At 40.3% G+C, this 21,836-nt stretch overlaps 1 protein-coding gene across 2 annotated transcripts in view; it reads right to left on the reverse strand.

The window, feature by feature from the left end:
- SPAG6 (sperm associated antigen 6) overlaps positions 1-21,836 on the reverse strand; it is a 53,404-nt gene that overhangs the window by 24,066 nt on the left and 7,502 nt on the right. For both annotated transcript variants that reach the window (XM_005302772.5, XM_005302773.5), the window contains exons 3-5: positions 10,576-10,742; positions 6,795-6,978; positions 264-469 (exon numbers count right to left, since the gene is read on the reverse strand). In XM_005302772.5, the coding sequence (XP_005302829.1) occupies positions 264-469; positions 6,795-6,978; positions 10,576-10,742 (557 nt within the window). The remainder of the gene's footprint in view (positions 1-263; positions 470-6,794; positions 6,979-10,575; positions 10,743-21,836) is intronic.

Below are 21,836 nucleotides of genomic sequence, written 5' to 3' on the forward strand. Positions count from 1 at the left end.
TCCGCTATTACTACGTAAATCTCTTTGTGCACTCCTGGCCTAGAACACAAACACTATTCACTTGAAAGACTAGTTTCACTGTTCCTTATTGAAGAGCTATTGAACACACAAACATAATCAGAACTCTGTTATCAACTGTGTAGTTATGCTTTGTTTGTTAGACATTTCAATAAGATCTTGCTAAATCAAGATGGATATCAATGTCCTCAGTTTAGTAACAAATAATGCCCAGTGTAATTTAGAAAAAAAAAAATTAAAAGTACCTTCAGTTTAGCATCAGGGTTCAGGATCATCTGAGCTAAGTGAGCAATGGCCCCCGCATCCACTACTGTCTGAGCTAACTCTGGAGAATGCTTTGAAATATCACTGAGGGCTGAGGCAGCAATCCTTTTCAAAGCAATTTCTGGCTCCTGGATACAGAGTACTAAAAGAGGAACAGCTCCTGCATCCACCACAGCTTGTGACAGTTCTGTAGGTCCAAGAAAAGTAATTAAGTGAGTATGGGTGACTGACCCTTGTGCAAGCCATTTTTCACCCTGACAGATAGAGCAAAGAAAAAAGCGAGGGTGTACTTCACTGTCTCGACATCTGCATTTCAAATCAGCCCTCCTGGTTTCATAAACCATGTGGACCAATCCACAACTGAAAAGAATACAGGTCAATAGATGGACCCCCATTTACATGCACACATTTGAGGTAGATTAAGCTGAAATGGTTTGTTATTCTGTGTTAAAAAAAAAAAAAGAGTAAGCAGATGTCAGCTGTTTAAGCCCTGGCTATTCTGCACTGATCAATAGGCAAGCATTTTATGCATGGCTAACAACAGAGAAAGCTACAGTACCAAAATTTTACCAACCACCCTAATTAGACAACATTTTGTCCGTTTAAATGATAAGCAGATATTAATACGGATCATGTGCCAAATACAGCAATACTATTTAAAAAACAAACATTTTACACTATTCATTGAAAAAAAAATGCACCTTGTTTTGTAACACAACCCAGCAAGGAGTTGCCACAGTCCATTTAAAAGACATTTTGATGGCACTAAAATATAAATTCTACCACATATATTTAGTTAAATGAGATGTATTGTCATTGTGAGATTATGCATTTGAGTTTAGCACAACATCCTTAGCTAACTTCATCTTAATTTAAAAAAACACACATAATTAGCTAACTTATTCAAGAACTGAAGTATTCGAAATTCATTAGCTCTTTCCCTATATTCGGCATTAATCACAGTACTGAAATAAGAAATTATTAGATAATGAGGTGCAAAAACTACATGATAGCCATTTTAAGATGTTGAGGAATGAATACAAAATACATTAGTTTCAAATAACCTGTTAGCTTCTTAAATAAGGTTTTGCTACGTTCTATCCTTGTTATGCACATCCATTCTTATCTTTAACATTTAACTTGGCTTACAGTACCATGGCAACATATGGCTATTGTATTTCAAGGACCTAGCTTAGCTTTTCATTTACAGTCCATCAATCAAGGCTTTCCATATTAAGCAATATTATACATACATACACACACACAATCTTTCATTAAGTATGTATAGTTATGCAGTCATTATGCGGCTTGTATTTTGTTAGTACTCAAATAATCTTTATGACTATATGTGTTTTTTTAATTAGTAGACCACAGATGCCCACCCTGACATGCATTGAACACACAAGTTTTTACACTGTACTTAGGATTTTACATGGTTAAAATAATTGTTTTTATGAAGCAATATTTACATTATACATACAGGAATTTTTAAAAGATTATTACAATTAATCTTCCAGGGTTCACTTCCAAATCCCTAATTTTCAATAAAATAGTTGTTTGCGTATATAAGCAAGGCATATGTGTCTAATACAAGCTCACACAGCAGATCTCTCTCCCTAAAAGCTAAAGAGATACATGTATATACGAAGCCCAGGATTTCAACAAAACCCTCTGTTAGAGTGTGCGTCTATGATTCAATACTTCAAAACTAAATTTAGTAAAGAAGGTTATTTGAGCACAAAGATATTGAATGCACGTGACAAACTGTTGCATTTTATGTATTTTTAATGAAAAATGTGCAAAGTAATACTTGCCTCCCACCAAAAATATGTTTTGGTATTGTATACTAATTGATATAGACACATGATTTACTCCTAATCAAAAGGTCAGTTAAAGAAAGAGAATATCCAGAAAAATAAAAACAGACAGTCCAGCTGAGCAGCCCACTAATGTAACAGTCTCTTTAGAGGCAACTTCAAAGACACCATCTCAATTGTCTGAAGACTGCCAAGGAGATGATGCCAAGGAAATCACATCAAGGAGATAGGTGATGATGCTGGAAAAATATATTTCGTGGCTTACTGTCAGGATATTGTCATCACCTTTCATAAAGAGAGAGGAGGAAGAGGAGAAGTTCTATAATGTCTTAAGGTCACCGCTAAGCCCTAACACTTTTTTTTTTAAATTAATGATCCACAAAATTTAAAAAGGAACATAAACTAAGTGTGATCTAGTATAAATCTTTTCTGAAGGTCTAGGAGTCTGATGACATTTAAATACTTATTTAAACATGACCAATATGAACCATGAGTATCTGCTTTTCTGATATTGTTTGTAAGATGTATCTGTTTGCATGGCTAAAGACATAATTAATGTAGGCTCCCAATTGCACCCCTAAGATCCACAAAGGGTAGGGGGCAGGTGGGCTGGCAGAAGAGTGAGCAGGTTGAGATAGGGCTGCAGGGAAACACATATCATTCCCATCCCCCCCACTAGTGACTAGCATAGCCCAAGACAGAAATGTAACATGGCCTGGGGCATAACACTGATGGGAAAATTTCCATTTAAAGGGTGCCTTCTTGGCATGGCTTTGTTGGAGCTATGCTACCAAAGAGTATGGTCAGAGATAGCGAGCCAATGATGAATTCAGTGTCCCTGGCTTATCTCTGATTCCCCAAGATTCATAAGCTTTGTGTGTGGTCCCTGTGGCCTGTTCTTTAGGGGGCGATGGGACAAAGTCTTCCCCCAACAGAAAAATTGCAGAGAAATCTCTGTGATGTTCACCACAAGGTTTTAATTCCTTTAGCCCTCTCCTATAAGCTTTCCTATAGCACGGGGGAGGGGATCAGGCCCCATATTTGCTCATGTCAGTGTTTACGGAGAGACGCGAGATTCTAACCATTCATTTCCCCTCTGCCCCCAATCTTTCTACCTATTCTCACTGCCATACCCCACCCCATCATTTCCTTTGCTCTCTGTGTCCACAATCCCAAATACACTTCCCATATGCGGTCATTAGGTCTGTGTTCTCTCTCTCCACTAGTGGCCAAATGATTTTTAACATCCATACATTCTTTGAGTCGACTCAGCCCAATTTGAGCCCTGCCAACATGCAGCAAGAGCGAGCAGTGGTCAAAGAAACACTCATCTGTTTTCAGAAACTTTCTCATTTGTTTGTGTTTATTTGCAAAGTGCACATGTAAAACCAAATTTATTTTTCTCAAAAAGAGATTCAATATAGCTTCACTATCTATGGTGTTTTTCATTCAAACGATACCCTCCAAGACACTTTAGAGCAGGGGTTGGCAACGTTTCAGAAGTGGTGTGCCGAGTCTTCATTTATTCACTCTAATTTAAAGTTTTGCATGCCAGTAATAAATTTTACCGTTTTTAGAAGGTCTCTTTCTATAAGTCTATAATATATAACTAAACTATTGTTGTATGTAAAGTAAATAAGGTTTTTAAAATGTTTAAGAAGCTTAATTTAAAATTAAATTAAAATGCAGAGCCCCCCGGACCGGTGGCCAGGACCCAGGCAGTGTGAGTGCCACTGAAAATCAGTTCGCATGCGTGCCATAGGTTGCCTACCCCTGCTTTAGAGAGTTAAATTATACAACTGCAAAGTTTCTCTCTCTCTCTCATGCACCCGCGCACACAAAGGAACGGGAGAAAAAATATTTTTTCAGATGAAGTTTGAAAGCAAATGGAGAGACCAAGAAAGATAGGGAAGCTGATCCGGATGGAAGGAGATGCAATAAAAAGCATGTTCATCACAAAAAGTGTAAAGATTATGTGGAGAGTCTGAGAGGAGGCCAGTGCCTAATGAACAGAGGGAGGAGAAGCAGAGAGTTGAGAGGTTCCTGAGGCAGTCTGGAGCTGGTCCTTGAAAGATTTTTAGAAAACAAGAAGGGTAGTTTTGAAATGGAACCTGAAATGGGGAACAAGGGGAATTGTCTGGTCACATGGCTGATGTGGCAGTTCTTCTCTGTCCACAAGAGAAAGCAGTGTATTTTTCACTCCATGCCTCTGATGAAGTGGGTTATAACCCCCAAAAGCTTATGTCCAAACACATTTGTTAGTCTCTAAGGTGCCACAAGGACTTCTCCTTGTTTCAACCATAAGGGTAAAGGCTACACTGAAGACACAAACTGGACTGGATTCAAACTGGTGCAAAGCTCTATCTCATACCAATGCCCTGAGACATGCTAGTGTTACACCTTCAAGAATGTGGCTTGTTTTCGTATAATCATAGAAATGTAGGGCTGGAAAGGTCCTTGAGAGGTCATCAAGTCTAGCCCTCTGTGCTGAGGCAGGACCAATTAAACCTAGACTATCCTTGACAGGTGTTTGTCCAACCTGTTCTTAAAAGCCTCCAATGATGGGGATTCCACAACGCCCCTTGGAAGCTTATTCCAGAACTTAACTACCTTTATCATTAGAAAGTTTTTCCTAATATCGAACCTAAATCTCCCTGAAATTAAGCCCATTACTTCTTGTCCTGCCTTCAGTGGACATGGAGAACAACTGACAACCTCCTCTTTGTAACAGCCCTTAATGTATCTGTTATCAGGTCCTCCCCTCCTGTCTTCTTTTCTCAAGACTAAACATGCCTAGTTATTTTAATCTTTTCTCATAGGGCAGGTTTAGTAATTGCCATCATTTTTGTTGCACTCCTCTGGACTGTTTCCAATTTATCCACATCTTTCCTAAAGCGTGGAGCCCAGAATTGCAGTCAGTGCTTCAGCTGAGGCCTCACCAGTGCAGAGTGGAATGGGACAATTACCTCCCGTGTCTTATACACGACGCTCTTGATAAAATACCCCAGAATTACATTAGACTTTTTCGCGCCTGCATCACATTGTTGACTCATATTCAATTGTGATCCACTATAACCCCCCAGATCCTTTTCATCAGTACTATCACCTAGCCAATTATCTAAGTGGACCTGATGGGACAAGATCACACATTCACTGAAGCAGTCTGAAATTGGGGCCAATTACTCAGACAAAACTTGAAATCACCTGAAAAAGAACTGCAATTCTGGAACTTACAAGTTTGGGGGTGATGTTGGGAATCAGAACCAGCAGAAGTTATTTCCTATTAATTACACTTGGATCTTTTTATATGTGTGCATAGGAAATTAAAGTGTTTTCTTTTCCACCTTTCTTCCCAGATTTCTTTCTCCAGCTTGTGGACCATGCCTGACCCTTTGTAATGAGACAGTTACACCTATGGCTCAAATCATCTCACAATGTGGTATCATAATGTTCAAAGTAGCAGTGTCGGACTGGAAGAGCTGGCACTGTGATTCACTAAAAGAAACCAGGATGGGAAGAGGGCTGGACAGGAACGAAAAGTCAGATTTTATCAAAAGTTTAGCTGCTCCATCAAGAAGAGGTAAGAGCTTGGTCTACCTGGATAGAAGTTTTGGAAAGATGACTTTATTAAGTCAAGTGCTGACCTTTTTTGGAGCTTACACAAGCATGGTCGCCTACTCTCTGGACATATAAGAAAGATCTCCCACAATCTATAATCAAGTGCCCACCCACATAAAAACAAAAGACAACATTCAAATTCATACTAAATACAATGTTTTAGAATATAAAATCATTTCAACAGCTACAATTATTCCAGGGTCAACACACTAAGCTCTTTCATCCAAATAAATACCAGCTATTTCCCCCCAAATACAAGTGGTCAGGGGAGTTTGACCTCACAACCCTTAACTCCACAGCACAACCCTCTACCACTTGAACTAAAGGAACAGCTGGTAGAAGTAAGCTATTATCCTGGATCAGCCCTTAAATAGGAACATGATATACACATTACAAGTAGCATTACACAACTATATGTGAGAGAGTAGTGGACGGTTGGGTACCAGATTCCTGGGATCTGTTCCTGGCTCTGGGAGAAGAATGTGGTCTAGAGGTTAAGAACAATGATTACAAACAGCATAGTCAAGCCAATAGATTTGGCACGTTTGTTCTGAAAGGCAGTGCAGCCAAGCAGATGAGATTTGGTTCTGTGATGTTAGGTGACATCAGTTCTATTCCAAGTTTTCCCAGAAGTGATGTTGCACAACTTCTCAGTTATGCTATTTGTTAAATTAAGGGAATGAATGCTGGAGGAGTTAGGAGTCCTTGTTCAGTAATAAGTGTTTGAAGTGCACAGAAATATTAAAACCACTCAGTAAAAAAGACAAAGTCAGAATCTGTGGTTTGCTGGCCCCCACCCCAATGCATCTCCTCCTAAGTCAAAGGGCATTTCATGGGGGAATGCCTCTCTCTCATGTTGCCAGGCATTAAGGGCTGCCAAATATGCAGGTGTTACACAAGATCTGAGACTTGGTGGATTGGTAAAATAGAGTAGAATTCAGTTCCAAATGTAAGAGTTAATGTCAGGGAAAATCATTTTCTGAGTTATAAATTACAATAAATCAACTTATCACAATGTGTAATCACTTTTAAACAAACAATATTATGGTGTAAGACAGCACACACAAAACCTATTACCTGCATTATGTCTGGCAATATACCCAAGTGCCCAGGCTGCAGCTTCCTTTACTCCAGGGTCAAAATCTTCCAAACAAATCACAAGTGTATCCAGTGCTCCACAATCAACTATCGCTTGAGCTAGCTGAGGAGAATGTTTACCGACCGCTCTTAACACAAATGCAGCTGCTTTCTTGTAGAAACGCTACACAAATTGGAAACAAAACATATATTTTTACTAATATCAATTACTTCAAAAATCAAAAAGATCAGAACAAATACTAAAAGAAGTGTTTTATTATTACTATTGATTAATTCCTATTGCAGTAACACATAAGTACCCAAATTAAGGATGAAGGCTCCATTGTACAAGACACTGGACAAACAATTAACACATACAGACTCTGCCCTAGTCAGCTCACAATCTAAGATGCTGACAGTATTCAATAGGCAAACAAACAGACAAAATGGGAGGGTTGAGGAGGTGTGACTAAAAGACAACAGGAAAGATACATATATTTGCATAAATGAATGCTCACAAGAGCTAGACAAATACAATAAATCTGACATGTTGGATCCGACTGTGTATGATATGCACCAATCTGCCCCCAGCGCAGGGCAAGCTCCAGGACAGATTCTGTCTATGGTATTTATATGGCCTCCAATACTGTAGAATGTATTTATCCTCACAAGCCCAATAATATTACTTCCATTTTATAGATGAGAAACACACAGACTAATGGCCAGATTTTCAAGAGTATTTAGGCACCTAATGATGCAGATAGATGCCTAATAAGATTTTCAAAAGTTCCTAAGTGAGTTGGGTGCCTAAGTTTCAATGAAGTCAATGAGAATTAGTCACCTAGCCTGCTTTATGTGCTGTTATAAATCCCACTGGCTGCCTATGTGCATCATTAAGTACCTACATACCATTAAAACGCTGGCCCTAAATGACCTGCTCAATGTCTCTCAAGTCCCAAGCTAGTATCCTAAACACTGGATCACCCTTCCTCTCTAACTCTCTTAGGACAGCATAGCATGCTCCCCTTTGTGCACCTGGCCATCTCTCTTCCCTACCCTCTTTGGGTTCCTTGTGCCCCTGTGGGCACTAGAAGGGAGCAGTCCTTGTGCTTTCTCTGAGCAGATACCAAGATTGTGCCTTGGCTTTGTGTGGGGACTGCACAGGTGACTGTGAAGCATCCATGGGCCAACACCTCCTACATGCCTATTCTCATGGGGTTTACAGACCCCTCACTAAGACTAAAGGAGCAAGACCAAGCCAAGAAGGCCCCACCCCTCAGCAGCTGCAGAATATGTTCCAAATGGAGGACCTGCTTAAAATGGGACCCTGGCAATCAAGCTGTGGCGAGAGTGAAGGAAAGGCTGTCTGCAAGAAGGAAGCCAGTTCAGAGAAGGACCTGGACCGGGGGTAAGGCCTTACTGGGCAGCCAGGGGCCTGACCGCTTTTTCTTTCCCCTTCTGTCTGACAAGGGGGAAAACATTGGATGTCGCAATTTGGAAACCCCAGCTGACTACCTGAATCACTGAGACTGCTTGAACAACCTTCTGTGAGGAGGGAACCAGAGGACTGTGACCATGCCCCAAAACTGAAAAGAGCACTGGGAAGGTAGGAAGTGGCCCAAGGGAGGCTGATCTGGGGTATCAGTTAGTGGGGACGGAAGCATCCCCACCCCCATCCTCCCTTTGGTCCCAGGCCCAGGATCCAGTCAAGAAGGAGAGCCCAACTCTCCCTACCCTTCCCTCTGCCCCAGCCCAACTGAGGGTAACCCAGAGAAGGACAGACTGTAACTTGGCTACCATGCCCCCAGACTGCCTGACAAGGCCCCCTCCCTCAGGACTTTGAAAATTGATGAGCTGTGGCCAATCTACTAAGCAATTCCCTAATTGAACTGTGCTATACCTATAAAAATGAGCCAGGCAAAATCTAGTCTTCATGTAGTTAATGTGCAAATTGACAGAGGTTAGCCTAAGGGCCTGATCCCAATGAAGTTAAAATGGCAGAACTCCCCAGGACTTCAGTGGCAGAAGAACCTGGTTCTGAAGTAGAAAAATGGGCTGCTTTTAATGAAAAAGATATTTTGAATAAAAATAATAACCCTAAAAAATACATCTCTCTGCCCAAAGCATAATTTAAAGGAATAATATATCCATGATAGGGCAGATCCTCAGCTGATGTAAACTGGCATTGACTTCAATGGAGCTATGCCAATTTACACCAGCTGAGGATTCTGCCCCAATATACACCCTCCTATGTGTGCATGTGCATTATTCCTTTTATACTGTGGGAAAGACACTTTAGCGTTTATTCTTATTCACAATATGTTGTTTTTGAAATAAAACACATTCACAAAAACATTTAGAATGGGCTATAAAACCTTTTTTATTTTCACTCAGTTTATATGACAAAACACTGATCAGATGCTTGATCCTGTAAGTCCTGCACATGTACAAGTCAATGGAAGTTCCACTATGGAGTGCTCACAGGATCTGATCCTTTTTGATACTGATGCATAAAATGAATGGAACAGGAATGCATAGGGAATTGCCCATAGGAACTAACAAATTACTTGCATGTCTTGCTAAACTCTGTATGAACTGGATAATTAGTTTCCTTCACTTGCCCTCAGTCACTAAAGCACGGTAGGCCTTCTGTGACCTCACACTAATCTTGCTGATGCCCCAAGTGATTTTGAATCACAGCTGTCTCCTGGATGCATTGACAGTATAGACACTAAAATGGAAAAGATAAGTCAAGGTATCTATGCTAACTTTGTACAGTTTCTCCTATCAAATAAATGGTGTAACATCAAACAAACAACAAAGACCATAATTTTCTCTGTTTAAAATACAGTTAAATAGACAAAGTTATAAATAATTTGATTAAGTCCTACTTTGTTCCATACTATATACATATTTTAGAATGAATGGGTGATTCCTTTCAATAATATGTCATTTTTATTATGACTGTAGAAGTATTAATCAGATATGCAACAATGAAAATATTATTTGATTAGTGATTACTTCTGAATTCTCAAAAGATGAAAAACTATGTAATTTCATTTCAGTGATAAGCATTGATATCTGAATTCCTCTAAATCTAAAACAACAAAACTACAATCTAAATGCAGTTAAATAAATTGGAATTGTAGCCATATTATAACTTTCAAATTTCTGTATTTTCCAATGAACCACGTTTGAAAACATTGCTGTTAACCTAAGTTAGGATCCTAAAATTGGAATCCATCCAAAAACTGTAGGAAAAGTGGAGGAGAGCCTGTCAGATATATTTGTGCTATATCATATGAAATTTTATTTGACAAACAAGCAGATTAAACCCTTTTAATGTATTGTACTGTGTCTGTGCCAATAATTAGATTTTATATTCCTCATGCTATACAAGTTTCCAAATGTTCATGTTTGGAGATGTTAACTACAGGATAACTGCAGTTCAATTTATGTGCATTTTATAAGCGTTCAGAATTAAAGACAAATTCTAACCAATTATCTGTACAGCATTTCTGATTATTTGAAAAAAACCAGCCTTCTACAAATCCTTTCATTAACACTTCAGAAAAATAAAGCTTCCATGAATATATTACAGATAATACAGAATAAGAATTTTTAAATGTCTCATTGAGTTACAATTCTAACTAACCAGGAGACCAATGCACATGCTGTATATAACTTCAGTACATGTATTACTGCACTAAGAGTCAAGACAGTTGATTAAGTTTTTTTTTCATTGGCAGTTAAATTGTTTAAGAAAATGAAAATTCCTTACATTCTGTTCAGCCAATGAATATACAAGCTGTGGAAGAATGTCTCCCTTAACAACCGCCTCTGCCAGGTCATCGTTATAATTGGCAAGTCTCCCAAGAGCCAAAGCAGCAGTCTGTTGAATAGTTGGGACCACATCCAACAGAAGAGGCCTCAGCAAAGACATTACACCTGAGTTGCATTAGGAAGAAGAAGAAAGAGGCAATACTATAAGCAAAGATTTATCTAAACAGACTTTTTTTTCCATAAAAACAAATTAAATAGACTCTTACAAGTAGCAGAAACTTGTGATAAATTCACAAATGTTCCATTGAAAATTAATCAAATATTTGCCTGTTCCTGCTAATGTCTAACATTCCCACCTGCTTTCCAGCAAGTAAAGATGTGTTTGCAGCACATGGGTGGGTGATGTATTATATCTAGGTACTGATTTGCCCCTCCTCTCCTCCCAGCACTTGAATTAATGTCTGTAAAGTTCTCGGATACTTATTTATCACCACAACATCCCTATGTAGTAGGGAAGTATTGTTATCCCTATTATTCATATGAAGAAGCAAGTTTCATTCCCAGTCCAGCACAATAATCACAAAACCATCTTTCCACTCCTCTCCTGATAGTCCATCTGGCATAAAACAATATACATAAGCAGGTGAGTATTTTGGGGCAAATCTTGAGAAAACAAGCAAAATCTTTTTATTTCAGCTTTGCTCTACATGAAGTCATCCTGAGCCCAACAGGCCAGGACATCTGGACAGAGGCTATAGCTCCTATAGCAGATTATGGGAAGAGTAGCAGGTCTGCTTTGCCAGACACAGATTTTTTCACCCACAACATTTATAGATCTACCAGCTATGCCCTTGTCCCTCTTATGGCTAATCTACATTCTCTTCCTCCATAGTGAGCTGCAAAGACCCGCTGGGCATACAGGAATCTTCTTTTGCAACATCTCTGCTGATTTTACTCCCTTGTAGTCCCCACAATCAGCTTTTAAAGTGCTTCTGGGACTTAGATACCCATAGGGCACTCCCGGATTTGGTCCTCTCTTAGAAACACAGTTTAGAGATAATTAACCATCCCCCAGTCTCACTTTTGAAAATTCTAAGAGCAAACATAAAAGTTAAAATACTCATAGGCCATCACAATAGTATTAATAATTTTTTCAAATATAAAGCTATAAACAGAAACCTTTACAAATGGAAGCAGTTTAAACTCCTATTTAAAAAAACAACAAATATGCTACCAAGGAAATGCAAATTCCATCTTGGGCTTCTGGTGATGAAATATTAGGCTGTTCCTCTTGATTTATGCTGCCACCACAACCTATTGATGGAATTACACCAGATTACATTACATACATTATAGTGACTAATTTGGGGAGCAAGACCTGTAATATATTGCTCTCCAGATAGAAGAGTTATTCATATTTCATTAATTATTATTGTAATAATTATTTATTATGTATTTAAGGTAGTGCCCACAACATGCTAGCCAATCATAAAAAAAGAAAACTCCCTAACCTAAGGAGCTTACATAATGGATGAACCCTGCTGAATTGAGAGTTTGGGTACATTGTTCCTCACATAATTAAACTATGCAGAGAGATAAAACAATTTAATCAAGAGCAGTTTTGAACCACATTTTATTTTTGACATAAAATACCGTATAAAACAGAGCCAAATCTAATATAACCTAAAGAACAAACACAAAACAAAAGTTAGGCGATATGTGCATGTCTGCATAAAGAACACAATTTGTAGAGGAGGGAAGATTACTTATTATACTAACTGTGGCTCTTTGAAAGTGTTGCCTCCATATGCTAAGACCTGGTGGATGTGCTACCTCAGTTGTAAAGCAGTGGGCACAAGAGCCCTGCATCACAGCCTCGAATGTTCAGAGCTATGGTAATTATACTCCATTTGTCTCTGTTTTTTCAACTACACCAGTTTGCATCACCTGATCTAGCCCACTGTCTGTAGTGACAAATGGAACAGAGGGGGTTCTCCCAAGGGCTCAGTGAGACCATCAATTTTGCTAGCACCAGGTTGAGGGCCCATGATGGAACAAGTTATTTTTAGGAGTCTTGTGATGGTGAGTGACTGAAAAAATTTAGAACTGTCCACTGGCAAATTATATATTGGCGTTTCAGACAGACGCACCTGGATAGAAGACAAGGAGAGGATGAGAGACCAAGTACAAGAAATAATCCAGAATAGATTATGGGGATGCATAATGTGGAGATGAATTATTACCAACTTTGTGCCAAGTTACTTAGCCCATCACCAATGAAAGACTTGCACAGAGGGGCTCTGTAGGAGGCAAAATCAGGCTTGGCATCAGTGAAGTTCTGGCACAGAACACTGCTGAGATTCTCACTGCCAATGAGGCCTCTGTGCCTAAAAAAGTTTTAGGCACTACAGCCACAGATCTCAATCTGTCTGGTACTAATTTCTTTGGTTCCGGTGTCATCTGACTTGGCTGGTTTGAAGCTGAAAGTGGCAGATTCTGTCCAATCACAGGAATAGATGGTTAATCTGATGTCAGATCCATGGCCACGCTTGTAAATTGTCCTCAGTGAGGGAGGCACAGAGCCTCGCCTGCCTAATTGTGCATATTCAAGGTGGAAAGGCCCTATACACCAAGCAACAAATCAGGAAATAAGCTTCCCCCAAACAGAACAGCCAGCAAGAATGCTGGTCCGCCTCTGGGAACATGAAAGAACACAAAATACACCACTTGATTCCACCCTCATTATTTAGTTCTCAGAGGCCTGATCGGTCATGACTAAAATACCTAAGGGCCTAGGTCCATTATAAAGTTTAATGTACACAGCTACCTGAAACTTACTAGCTAGCTGACTAAATTAATAACATACTGAAATGAAGAGCTTTATGATCACGAGAAAAAAACTCTGTTCCTGGCCAGGAGAGAATGAGCCTACATCTGTAACTGGCTGTGAAAAGAAAGTAACGGAACCATCTAGGCCCACACAGACCCTTTAAAAATCTCATCTCAGAACATTAAGTGCTGCGAGAGTGCAACCCCGGTGGGCACTATTTCCCAGAAAATTCCTAAAGCCCTGTGCTACAAATCAGAATATGTAGAGGCCCCCTCAATGAGGGAAAGCCAAAATTAAACTCTAAATACATGCACAGCATTATGAAGGCACCGATAGTAGTTCTGAAGTTAACAATGAACCAGGATTTTTCTTTTAATGGTAACTTTGAAATCTTCTAGTTATTTATCATTGGACCATATTCCAAAGAAAGGCAACACTGGGCCCTATATAAATATTTCTTTGGCCATGGAGGTACATTTGGGGCATATTCTGCTCAAGCCAATGAGACTAAGAAGTGGTCTTTGTAGTCTCGACAGTGATCAAGGGCCTGATCCTCCCATACGCCTTCCGATATGATATCACTGGGAGTTCATGCAACACTTTGCAGGAGACACTTCTTATCCCAGAGGATTGGCCACTAAATTATTATCCACCCATGCTGTGAGATGAAAGGAGTTTATCATTATTAATAAATTATTTATACATCACTTTGAAATATGCTAGGTACTTTACAGAGTATGTAAAAAGATAAGACCTGGTGCCAACTCCAAAAATTTTGTTATTAATTTTTATAATCTCATCCTTTGATAAACCATCAACCTCCCATTCATGAGATGTTACTGCTTTTGCAGCCAATAATTTCTTATCTTGCCTTTTAAAATGACAGGTTGCATGCTCAATCCTCCATTCCTGACACAATGCAAAATGCCCACTGAAGATCCGGTTGAGCACAGAGCAATCAGGCACTCTAGTAGTAGTATGAACACACAGACTAATGGCCAGATTTTCAAGAGTATTTAGGCACTCCATACTACATAGAACTGACTATGATGGGTTTTCTGCTTTTAATGTATGTTAAATTTGTGGCACTCAACTTCCCTTGTCAGAGCAGGAAGCACAGGTCCCTCTTTTTAAGGTCATTTTATAAAATGTTCTAAGTTGCCAACAGAGCAGAAGGAAATAAACATTCTACATGTTTTGTTTCCAAGCCTTATCCAAACCTGCATTTCTATGAACATCTGTAGGTGGGCTTGACAGTCAAACAACCTTTTTAACATTTTGAGTGGCTCAAACTTTGAATGCAACAGAGACTGAAGCAGTCTAGATCTGAGGGGTCCAAGTGCCAGATCCACACTAGATGACATTTTTGGCCTGCATGACCTATCCAGATTCTGCAAATTTTAAGCTTTCATTTCTCAGAAATATACTTCTAGCCCTTGTGGTTGTGAAAACATAATTAAGCTTTCAAGACTATATGGTGCAGATTTGTCTTTGAGACAATGCAGACAGCCTGAGCCTGAAACAATTGTGCTGATGGGGGAAAACTCTCCTGCTGGCTAATAATTTCATTTGAGTATTAAAGCTGAATTACAGGGTATGTCTACACTTTGAGGTGGGGGTGTGATTCCCAGCTCAAGGAGACCTACTCATGCAGCTCTCACTGAGGTAGCACACTAAAAAGAGAGTATATCTACAGCAGTGCCAGTGACAGGATGGACTAGCCATCCCAAGTACAGGCACAGGGTCTTCGATGGGCATGTACTGCGGGCAGCTAGCCTGTTCCAGTGCTCACACTACCACATCTACACTCTATTTTTAGTCCGCTAGTTCAATGAGACTAGCACTTGTAAGTCTCCTCGAGATGGGACTCACCCCCCCACCTTGAAGTGTAGATATACCCTTAGTGACACCACTTTGAATGTTAGCATTAAATATTTCACTGATGATCATTTTAGCTGATGCAATAGGGAAGGGATTTAGTGTGAAAACCATTGAATGGAGCAGGGAGGAAATATGCAATGGGAAGAAAGGAGAAGGATGGGAAAGGTTGAGAAACAGAGTAGTAATAGTGGTGATCATAGAATATCAGGGTAGGAAGGGACCTCAGGAGGTCATCTAGTCCAACCCCCTGCTCAAAGCAGGACCAATTCCCAGCTAAATCATCCCAGCCAGAGCTTTGTCAAGCCTGACCTTAAAAACCTCTAAGGAAGGAGATTCCACCACCTCCCTAGGTAACCCACTCCAGTGGTTCACCACCCTCCAAGTGAAAAAGTTTTTCCTAATATCCAACCTAAACCTCCCCAACTGCAACTTGAGACCATTACTCCTTGTTCTGTCATCTGGTACCACTGAGAACAGTCTAGATCCATCCTCTTTGAAACCCCCTTTCAGGTAGTTGAAAGCAGCTATCAAATCCCCCCTCATTCTTCTCTTCTGCAGACTAAACAATCCCAGTTCCCTGATCATAGAGGAGAACATATTTTCCCAGAGTGATACTTCAATGAGACAAAAGGTATTGAACAAAAGTTTTGTTGTTGTTCGAACTAAAAGCAGCCATATTCTATTCTTGATCTTTGTGTAAACCTTGTATTGACATCAGTGGGAGATTCACTAAGGACGGTATATGGTTCTAAAGCTATACTATACCCACAGACTATGGTTAAAAGCAAAAGCTGGACCCTTCCACACAATGAGTTTGATTCTCCAGGTCTAGATCCTATCAGCTCCCTCTTAAAAATCCACTCCTCAAAAAAAGTCCCCCCACATCCCATGATTTCTCATTTATTGTGTGCCAGAGCATTTCTCTGACTAGCACTTGTGAAATAGTTTTATACTTTCCATATATATGATTCAACCTGGGGTTACTTAGAGGTTGTAAATTCTCCTCTGAAGTGCAAGTTTTAACCTCAATCTTGGCTGTAAGAAGAGCAAAGGCATCCACCTCCCTTTCCACAGCTTTTGCTAGTGACAGCTGTCTGCAAAGGGCAGATCAGCCTGCCACAAAGGGAGACTTTCCTTTTGGGGGTGGGCTCAACCCTGTTCCCACTGAAGTCAATGGGAGTTTTTCCAATGACTTCAATGGGAGCAGTAAAAGGTCCCTGGAGACCAATTTTGCAACCGTTATTCACTCAAGCAATCCTTACTCATGCAAGCAGCCCCACTAAAATCAAAAGACCCATTGTACATGCTCCTTCCCTTAACATGCCAGTACTTAGCAGCAACTCCAACAGTCTCCTGATTTCTCCCCTCCCAACAGCTCCTGTTTCCCTTGGCATCCACATCTACAGCAAAGTCCACACCCTCTATCTCCCAAAAATGTTCCAACCAGCACCCCATGGGAATTTATAGAATTTGAATCAAAATACTTGTAACATTAATTTTAAAAAGCAAAGCAGAAAATTAGAACAGCAGTACAACATTTAGACACCAGAAACTCCCAACTACCTCTTCATTTTACGAATATATGGACACACATATTAGGCTATCCAGCCCAACAGTAAGAATTCTTTAGGTTTGGTTTGCTTTTTTAAACATCAGTAAGAACTTTTACATTAATTTAAAAAACAAAAAGGCTGTAGCTATTCTCCCTGTAAGACCATAATAGCAGCTCTCTCAGTATTAGCTTCAAGGCCCTGCTAGCCCTCTAATACAATGTCTATATATTCTAGCTGGCTCCTGCTTCCCACACAATCTAGGGCCCTGATTTTGCAAACACTTATGCACATGAGTAACTTTACATATGTGTAGTCTCATGCAATTCAGTGGGACCATGCACAAGCATAAGCATGTGAAGGATCAGGAACTTTGTACGTGAGGGAACAAGTTGTCACCACCACTCCTGCCCCTCCTCATCCAGGTTTGTACACCAGCTACATACCTCCACACAAGCCAATTTCCATTCCCTCCCTTTCCACATTGAAACCAATAGCTACCAATAGGGGAAGGGAAAAAATAGTTAAAAAAAAAAAGTTTAGCTACAATATTAGAGCAACTGGGATCTGACTTTGCCCCAGTAGTATAAGCAATCACCCCAGCACAGCAGAGAGAAGACACCATGTACTGGAGTTATAGTATCAGTTCTGCTGCCGTTTTAGCTAGGTCCTGTCCAACAAACAACAAAACAAAGATTTGTGCTTACCTGCTAGGGGAACCTATCATAAGATTTAAAATGTTTTATATAATATAAAATACTACACATTTTAACAAGTCTGTGCCTTTAAGAGAAGAAAGGCTACTAATCCTACTCCAACACAACTCACATTGCCCATGTTTGTTAATCCCAGTACATCCTCCACTGCTTTTCTGCACGCTCTCCCTTTTTGTTACGCCATCTACGACATTACTACTGCCCACTTAGGAACTATCCCACAGCATGCTCAGCAGGCCTTGGTGACTACACAATCTATTTCCCTCTTCAAAGCAAATGCACTGGGTAATTTTTGGCACAAACATTGCTAACAGGGATGTCAATCAACAATGCTCATCACATTCTAGTCAAAATGCAAAACTTTCTTCTTCACCCTTACTTTCCTGCTAAGCAACACATAGCACACAACAGATAATAGTCTTCTTTCTTCTGGAAGGTACTCAGATACCATGATGATGGGCTCAACATAAGAACCTGAATAGAACAGAAGCAAAACCAAATCCTTCTCAGAGAAGATTCAATCTATTTCAAATTGCTGTAGTTTGGCTCACTGGGATAGGGAAGGTTCTTCCCTAGATGATTACAGAGGGAACAAGTATAAAAGGCCCATATCACCTGACTGAGCTCCAAAATAGAACTCAACCATGGAAAGGAAGTAGCCTGAAGAATATTACCTCCTTGCCCCACAAATACAGATGACCAGAGATGGAAAGGAAGCCATCTTATAGGGGTCTGCCATCACTACACCCAAGTATGTGGAACTGAACAAGAAAAATGTACTGGATAGAGGGGGGCATAATGTTTCGGCACACAGCCAAATAAGCATAGGGAGCTCTTTGTTTCACCACTACCACCCATTTAGGGGATAGCTGAACTAATTCCTATGGAGAAACAGAAGGAGCAGACTGAGAACTGGGAGTAGCAGTGCCCTACTATAGAGCTTTGATGGGGGGTTGCTTTTTGGTCTTCTGTAGAGGAGTCTCTTGTTACAGAGTCAGGAAAATTTTACTCACAAATTCCCTAACTTTTGTTTGCATGCAGCAATGTAGAAAGTAAAGAATAACAACAAAGTATGCTACTTATACCAACAGACTAGATTTGTCTGTGAAGAGATCCTATTAGCTATTCAGAGATGGAGTAAAAAAGAACAGTATACAAATATTCTCCTTTACATAACCTCCCAGTGACTGACCTTGGACAGGGAATGATTCCCCTTTCTATCCACAGTTTCTAATTCATCATTTTTGTTTCAAAGAAACCTTACAGCCTTTATAAGCTGAATCACCTTTAACTCTCACATTTCAAGTAGTGGTGTTGTGCAAAAGCCTGATTTGCCCCACTTCAGCAGACAAGTGTTGGCTGCTGCCTAACTTTATCAGGGAAAAACCTTCAGGGTAGCTACAGGTTCCAGGTTTTTCTTTCCAAGACTCTGTAGCCAAACAAAGAGTAATCTGCCACAGACAGCAGTCTTTGTTTGGTTCTTTCTACTGCTTGGGGGAGAACACCTGAAACTCAAAAAGAAAAAAATAGTGTAACTGGACACAAAGAGAAGATTCTTCTATGTCACCCATTATGCTTCGAACTCTCTCAGTCTGCACCTGATAATCACTTTATTTTCATTCAAAGCCCTCCTTAAAAACAGATTTCTTCCACAAAAACTTTAAAAAACCCTCCACACCACTTTGTGACCCACCAGTGTATTTTGTATCTGAATTGTGCTGTCCCTCTATTGTACTCTATGTTTTGTACAGTGCCCAGCATATGTGGAGGACATTCAGTAAGTTAATAATGATAATATTCAAGCAATTGTCATGTAACCTTGAGTTTTCAGAAATCTTGATTCCCAAATCCAGACCCAAGACCAATTAACAGGGGAAACCTTAGGGAGTCTGGAGAAAGTGGAAATAGAATAGTATCCTAGATTATCTCAAATCCTGCCCCCTAGAAACAGTGTAGCAGCAAGACTTAACTAGAGGAGGTTGGAAGACGTTTCCCTGAAGCTTAATGAGAAAGGGAGCCTTCACCCACTTGTCTCAAGACATTCCCTCTCAGAGAACCCCTTAAATAGAAATCCTCAGCCCCATTCATTTCTCTGAGAGAGCATTCCTACCACCACCAATCCTCTGCTTGAGTATAGCTAGGATTCTCCAGATATTAATGGGGATACTGAATATGTTTCAATAACTGATGTTTTGGATAACTGGGCAATTTTCAATGTAATTAACAGATGGTGGAGAACATGACAAATACTAATTTTGTCAGCAGAGGATCCAGAAGCAGCCAGGAGTAGCAAGCCACTTCCTTTTAAGACCTTCCCAGCTATTTCATAGGCCTCTTCCATATGGGCTGGAGGCAGAAGGGATCCAGGAGAATTGGATCTCCTAAAATGCCCTTCTTGTGGCTAATCAGCAACCTCCAGAGCAGGATCTCCCACCCAAATCCCGTACAGGCTTCCTTCACATAGGCATGGAGCAACAAAGTCAAGGAAGCCAAAAGGAGTTGCTCCCTTTTACTGGCCACTTCAGAAGCCAACCAGCAGCTGCCAATAGGATCTCTACCACCCTACACTACCTGTGGGCTTCATCCACAGAGGCCGGACACAAAAGAGACAGAGGATCTAGGAGCAACAAATCCCTTTCAAAGCCTACTTTCTGAGCCCTGGTGATGATTCCTCTTTCCCCCTCATGATATCTCTGGTACTTCCATTAACACACTTCCTTCTTTCCTTCAATGGATAGCTCCAAATCACAAAACCCCAAGAAAGCAACTTCCCTGCTTTATTTTCCGACCATGACTCCAGTGATTACCTCTTGGCTTTGATCTCCATTCTCCCCTTCACATGCTTCTCGCCCAGCTTTTACCATATCAGTTATTCCCCTTCCCCACTCACGTCTCCTCTCACAAACTCCTAGTCACCTCAACAGCATTCTTTACCTTCTGACTTCCACTGAAGTTGGTCAATTGGAGTTGAGGAAATTCAGCACCTCATAGGATCGGGCTCATACATCCAGATCCTACAACTGGATCCATATGAGCACAGGAGTCTGTCCATGCAGAATCAATTGCAGGATCCAGCTCTTAGAATGTAGATTCCCTAGAGCAGGTTACATGTCTTATTCTATGCATCTGATCCTCAAGCCCTTATTAGTGCAAGTCCAGTGGCATCAACTGGATGTTTGCGAAGTGCTTTGCAAGTTTATGGAATAAAGAAGAGTAGATTCTTTTACATTTTGTTAAATGTGGGGCAAAACCCTGAAGTCCTTAGTCAGAGCCTGATCCTGTAGGCCCTACTCAGACAATGCTCCCAGTTGAGTCAGAGTTTTGCCTTAATAAGGGTCAGACTTTTAAAGACATTTAGGCACCTACCAATGTAGTAGGTGCCTGGTAGGATTTTCAAAAGTTCCTATCTGTATCTTTTGCCACCTAAATACCTTTAAAAATCTGGCCCTACGTACTAAATCATCCATCCAAATGTGTCCTAGAAGAAGAGGAAACTGTGGAAATACAGGCTAGTCCATGCACATGTGGAGCAAGACGAACCTGAGCACCATCTCCTCAAAGTAAAAGCATGCAGAAGCACCTCTGCAAATTTGGGACCGCAGGTTTTGAAAGGCTGTGGACCTCAGGGTACAGCTGGAGCCAGCAGTGAGTATTCTGCATTACATTATCCCATCTCCTAAACAGAATGTACAATGTCAGATTAAAATTTCTGGCACAAAATTTCAGTAGACCCCACTCCATGTCCTATTCTTTAGCAGCTCCACTTAGTCCATTCCAATATCCTACTTGTCTCAGCTTTCAGGAATCTCCATTTTCACTAGCACCCATTTGCTACATCATTCCATAGGATCATGGTTTTGGTCTCTCGGAAGCTTAACTATTATTAATAAGCGTTGTCATTATGCTTATCATCCTTGTACCTGAGAGCCTCACAGACAGACATGGATCTACCCTTACAACACTGTTTTGAGGTAGAAGTAGTATTATTATTCCTATTTTACATGAACTAAAGTACACAGGAAGCTTGAATGGTTTACTCAAAGCCACATAGGAAGCTCATAGCAGACCTGAGATAGAGTCAAGATCTCCTGAGTTCCAGTCCACTATCTTAACAACAAGGCCATCCTCCTTTCTATGCACTCTATGTCCTCACTACCTTTTTATGGCCATGCACTCAGCCCTCTCTAGAAAAACCACCCTACCAATAGAGAGCTAGAAATGTTTCATATTTGTACTACAATAGTGCCTAGAAGCCTCAACTGACATCAAGCTCTTCCGCCCC

Source organism: Chrysemys picta, chromosome 2, assembly GCF_011386835.1.
Source record: "Chrysemys picta bellii isolate R12L10 chromosome 2, ASM1138683v2, whole genome shotgun sequence".
Taxonomy (NCBI): domain Eukaryota; kingdom Metazoa; phylum Chordata; order Testudines; family Emydidae; genus Chrysemys; species Chrysemys picta.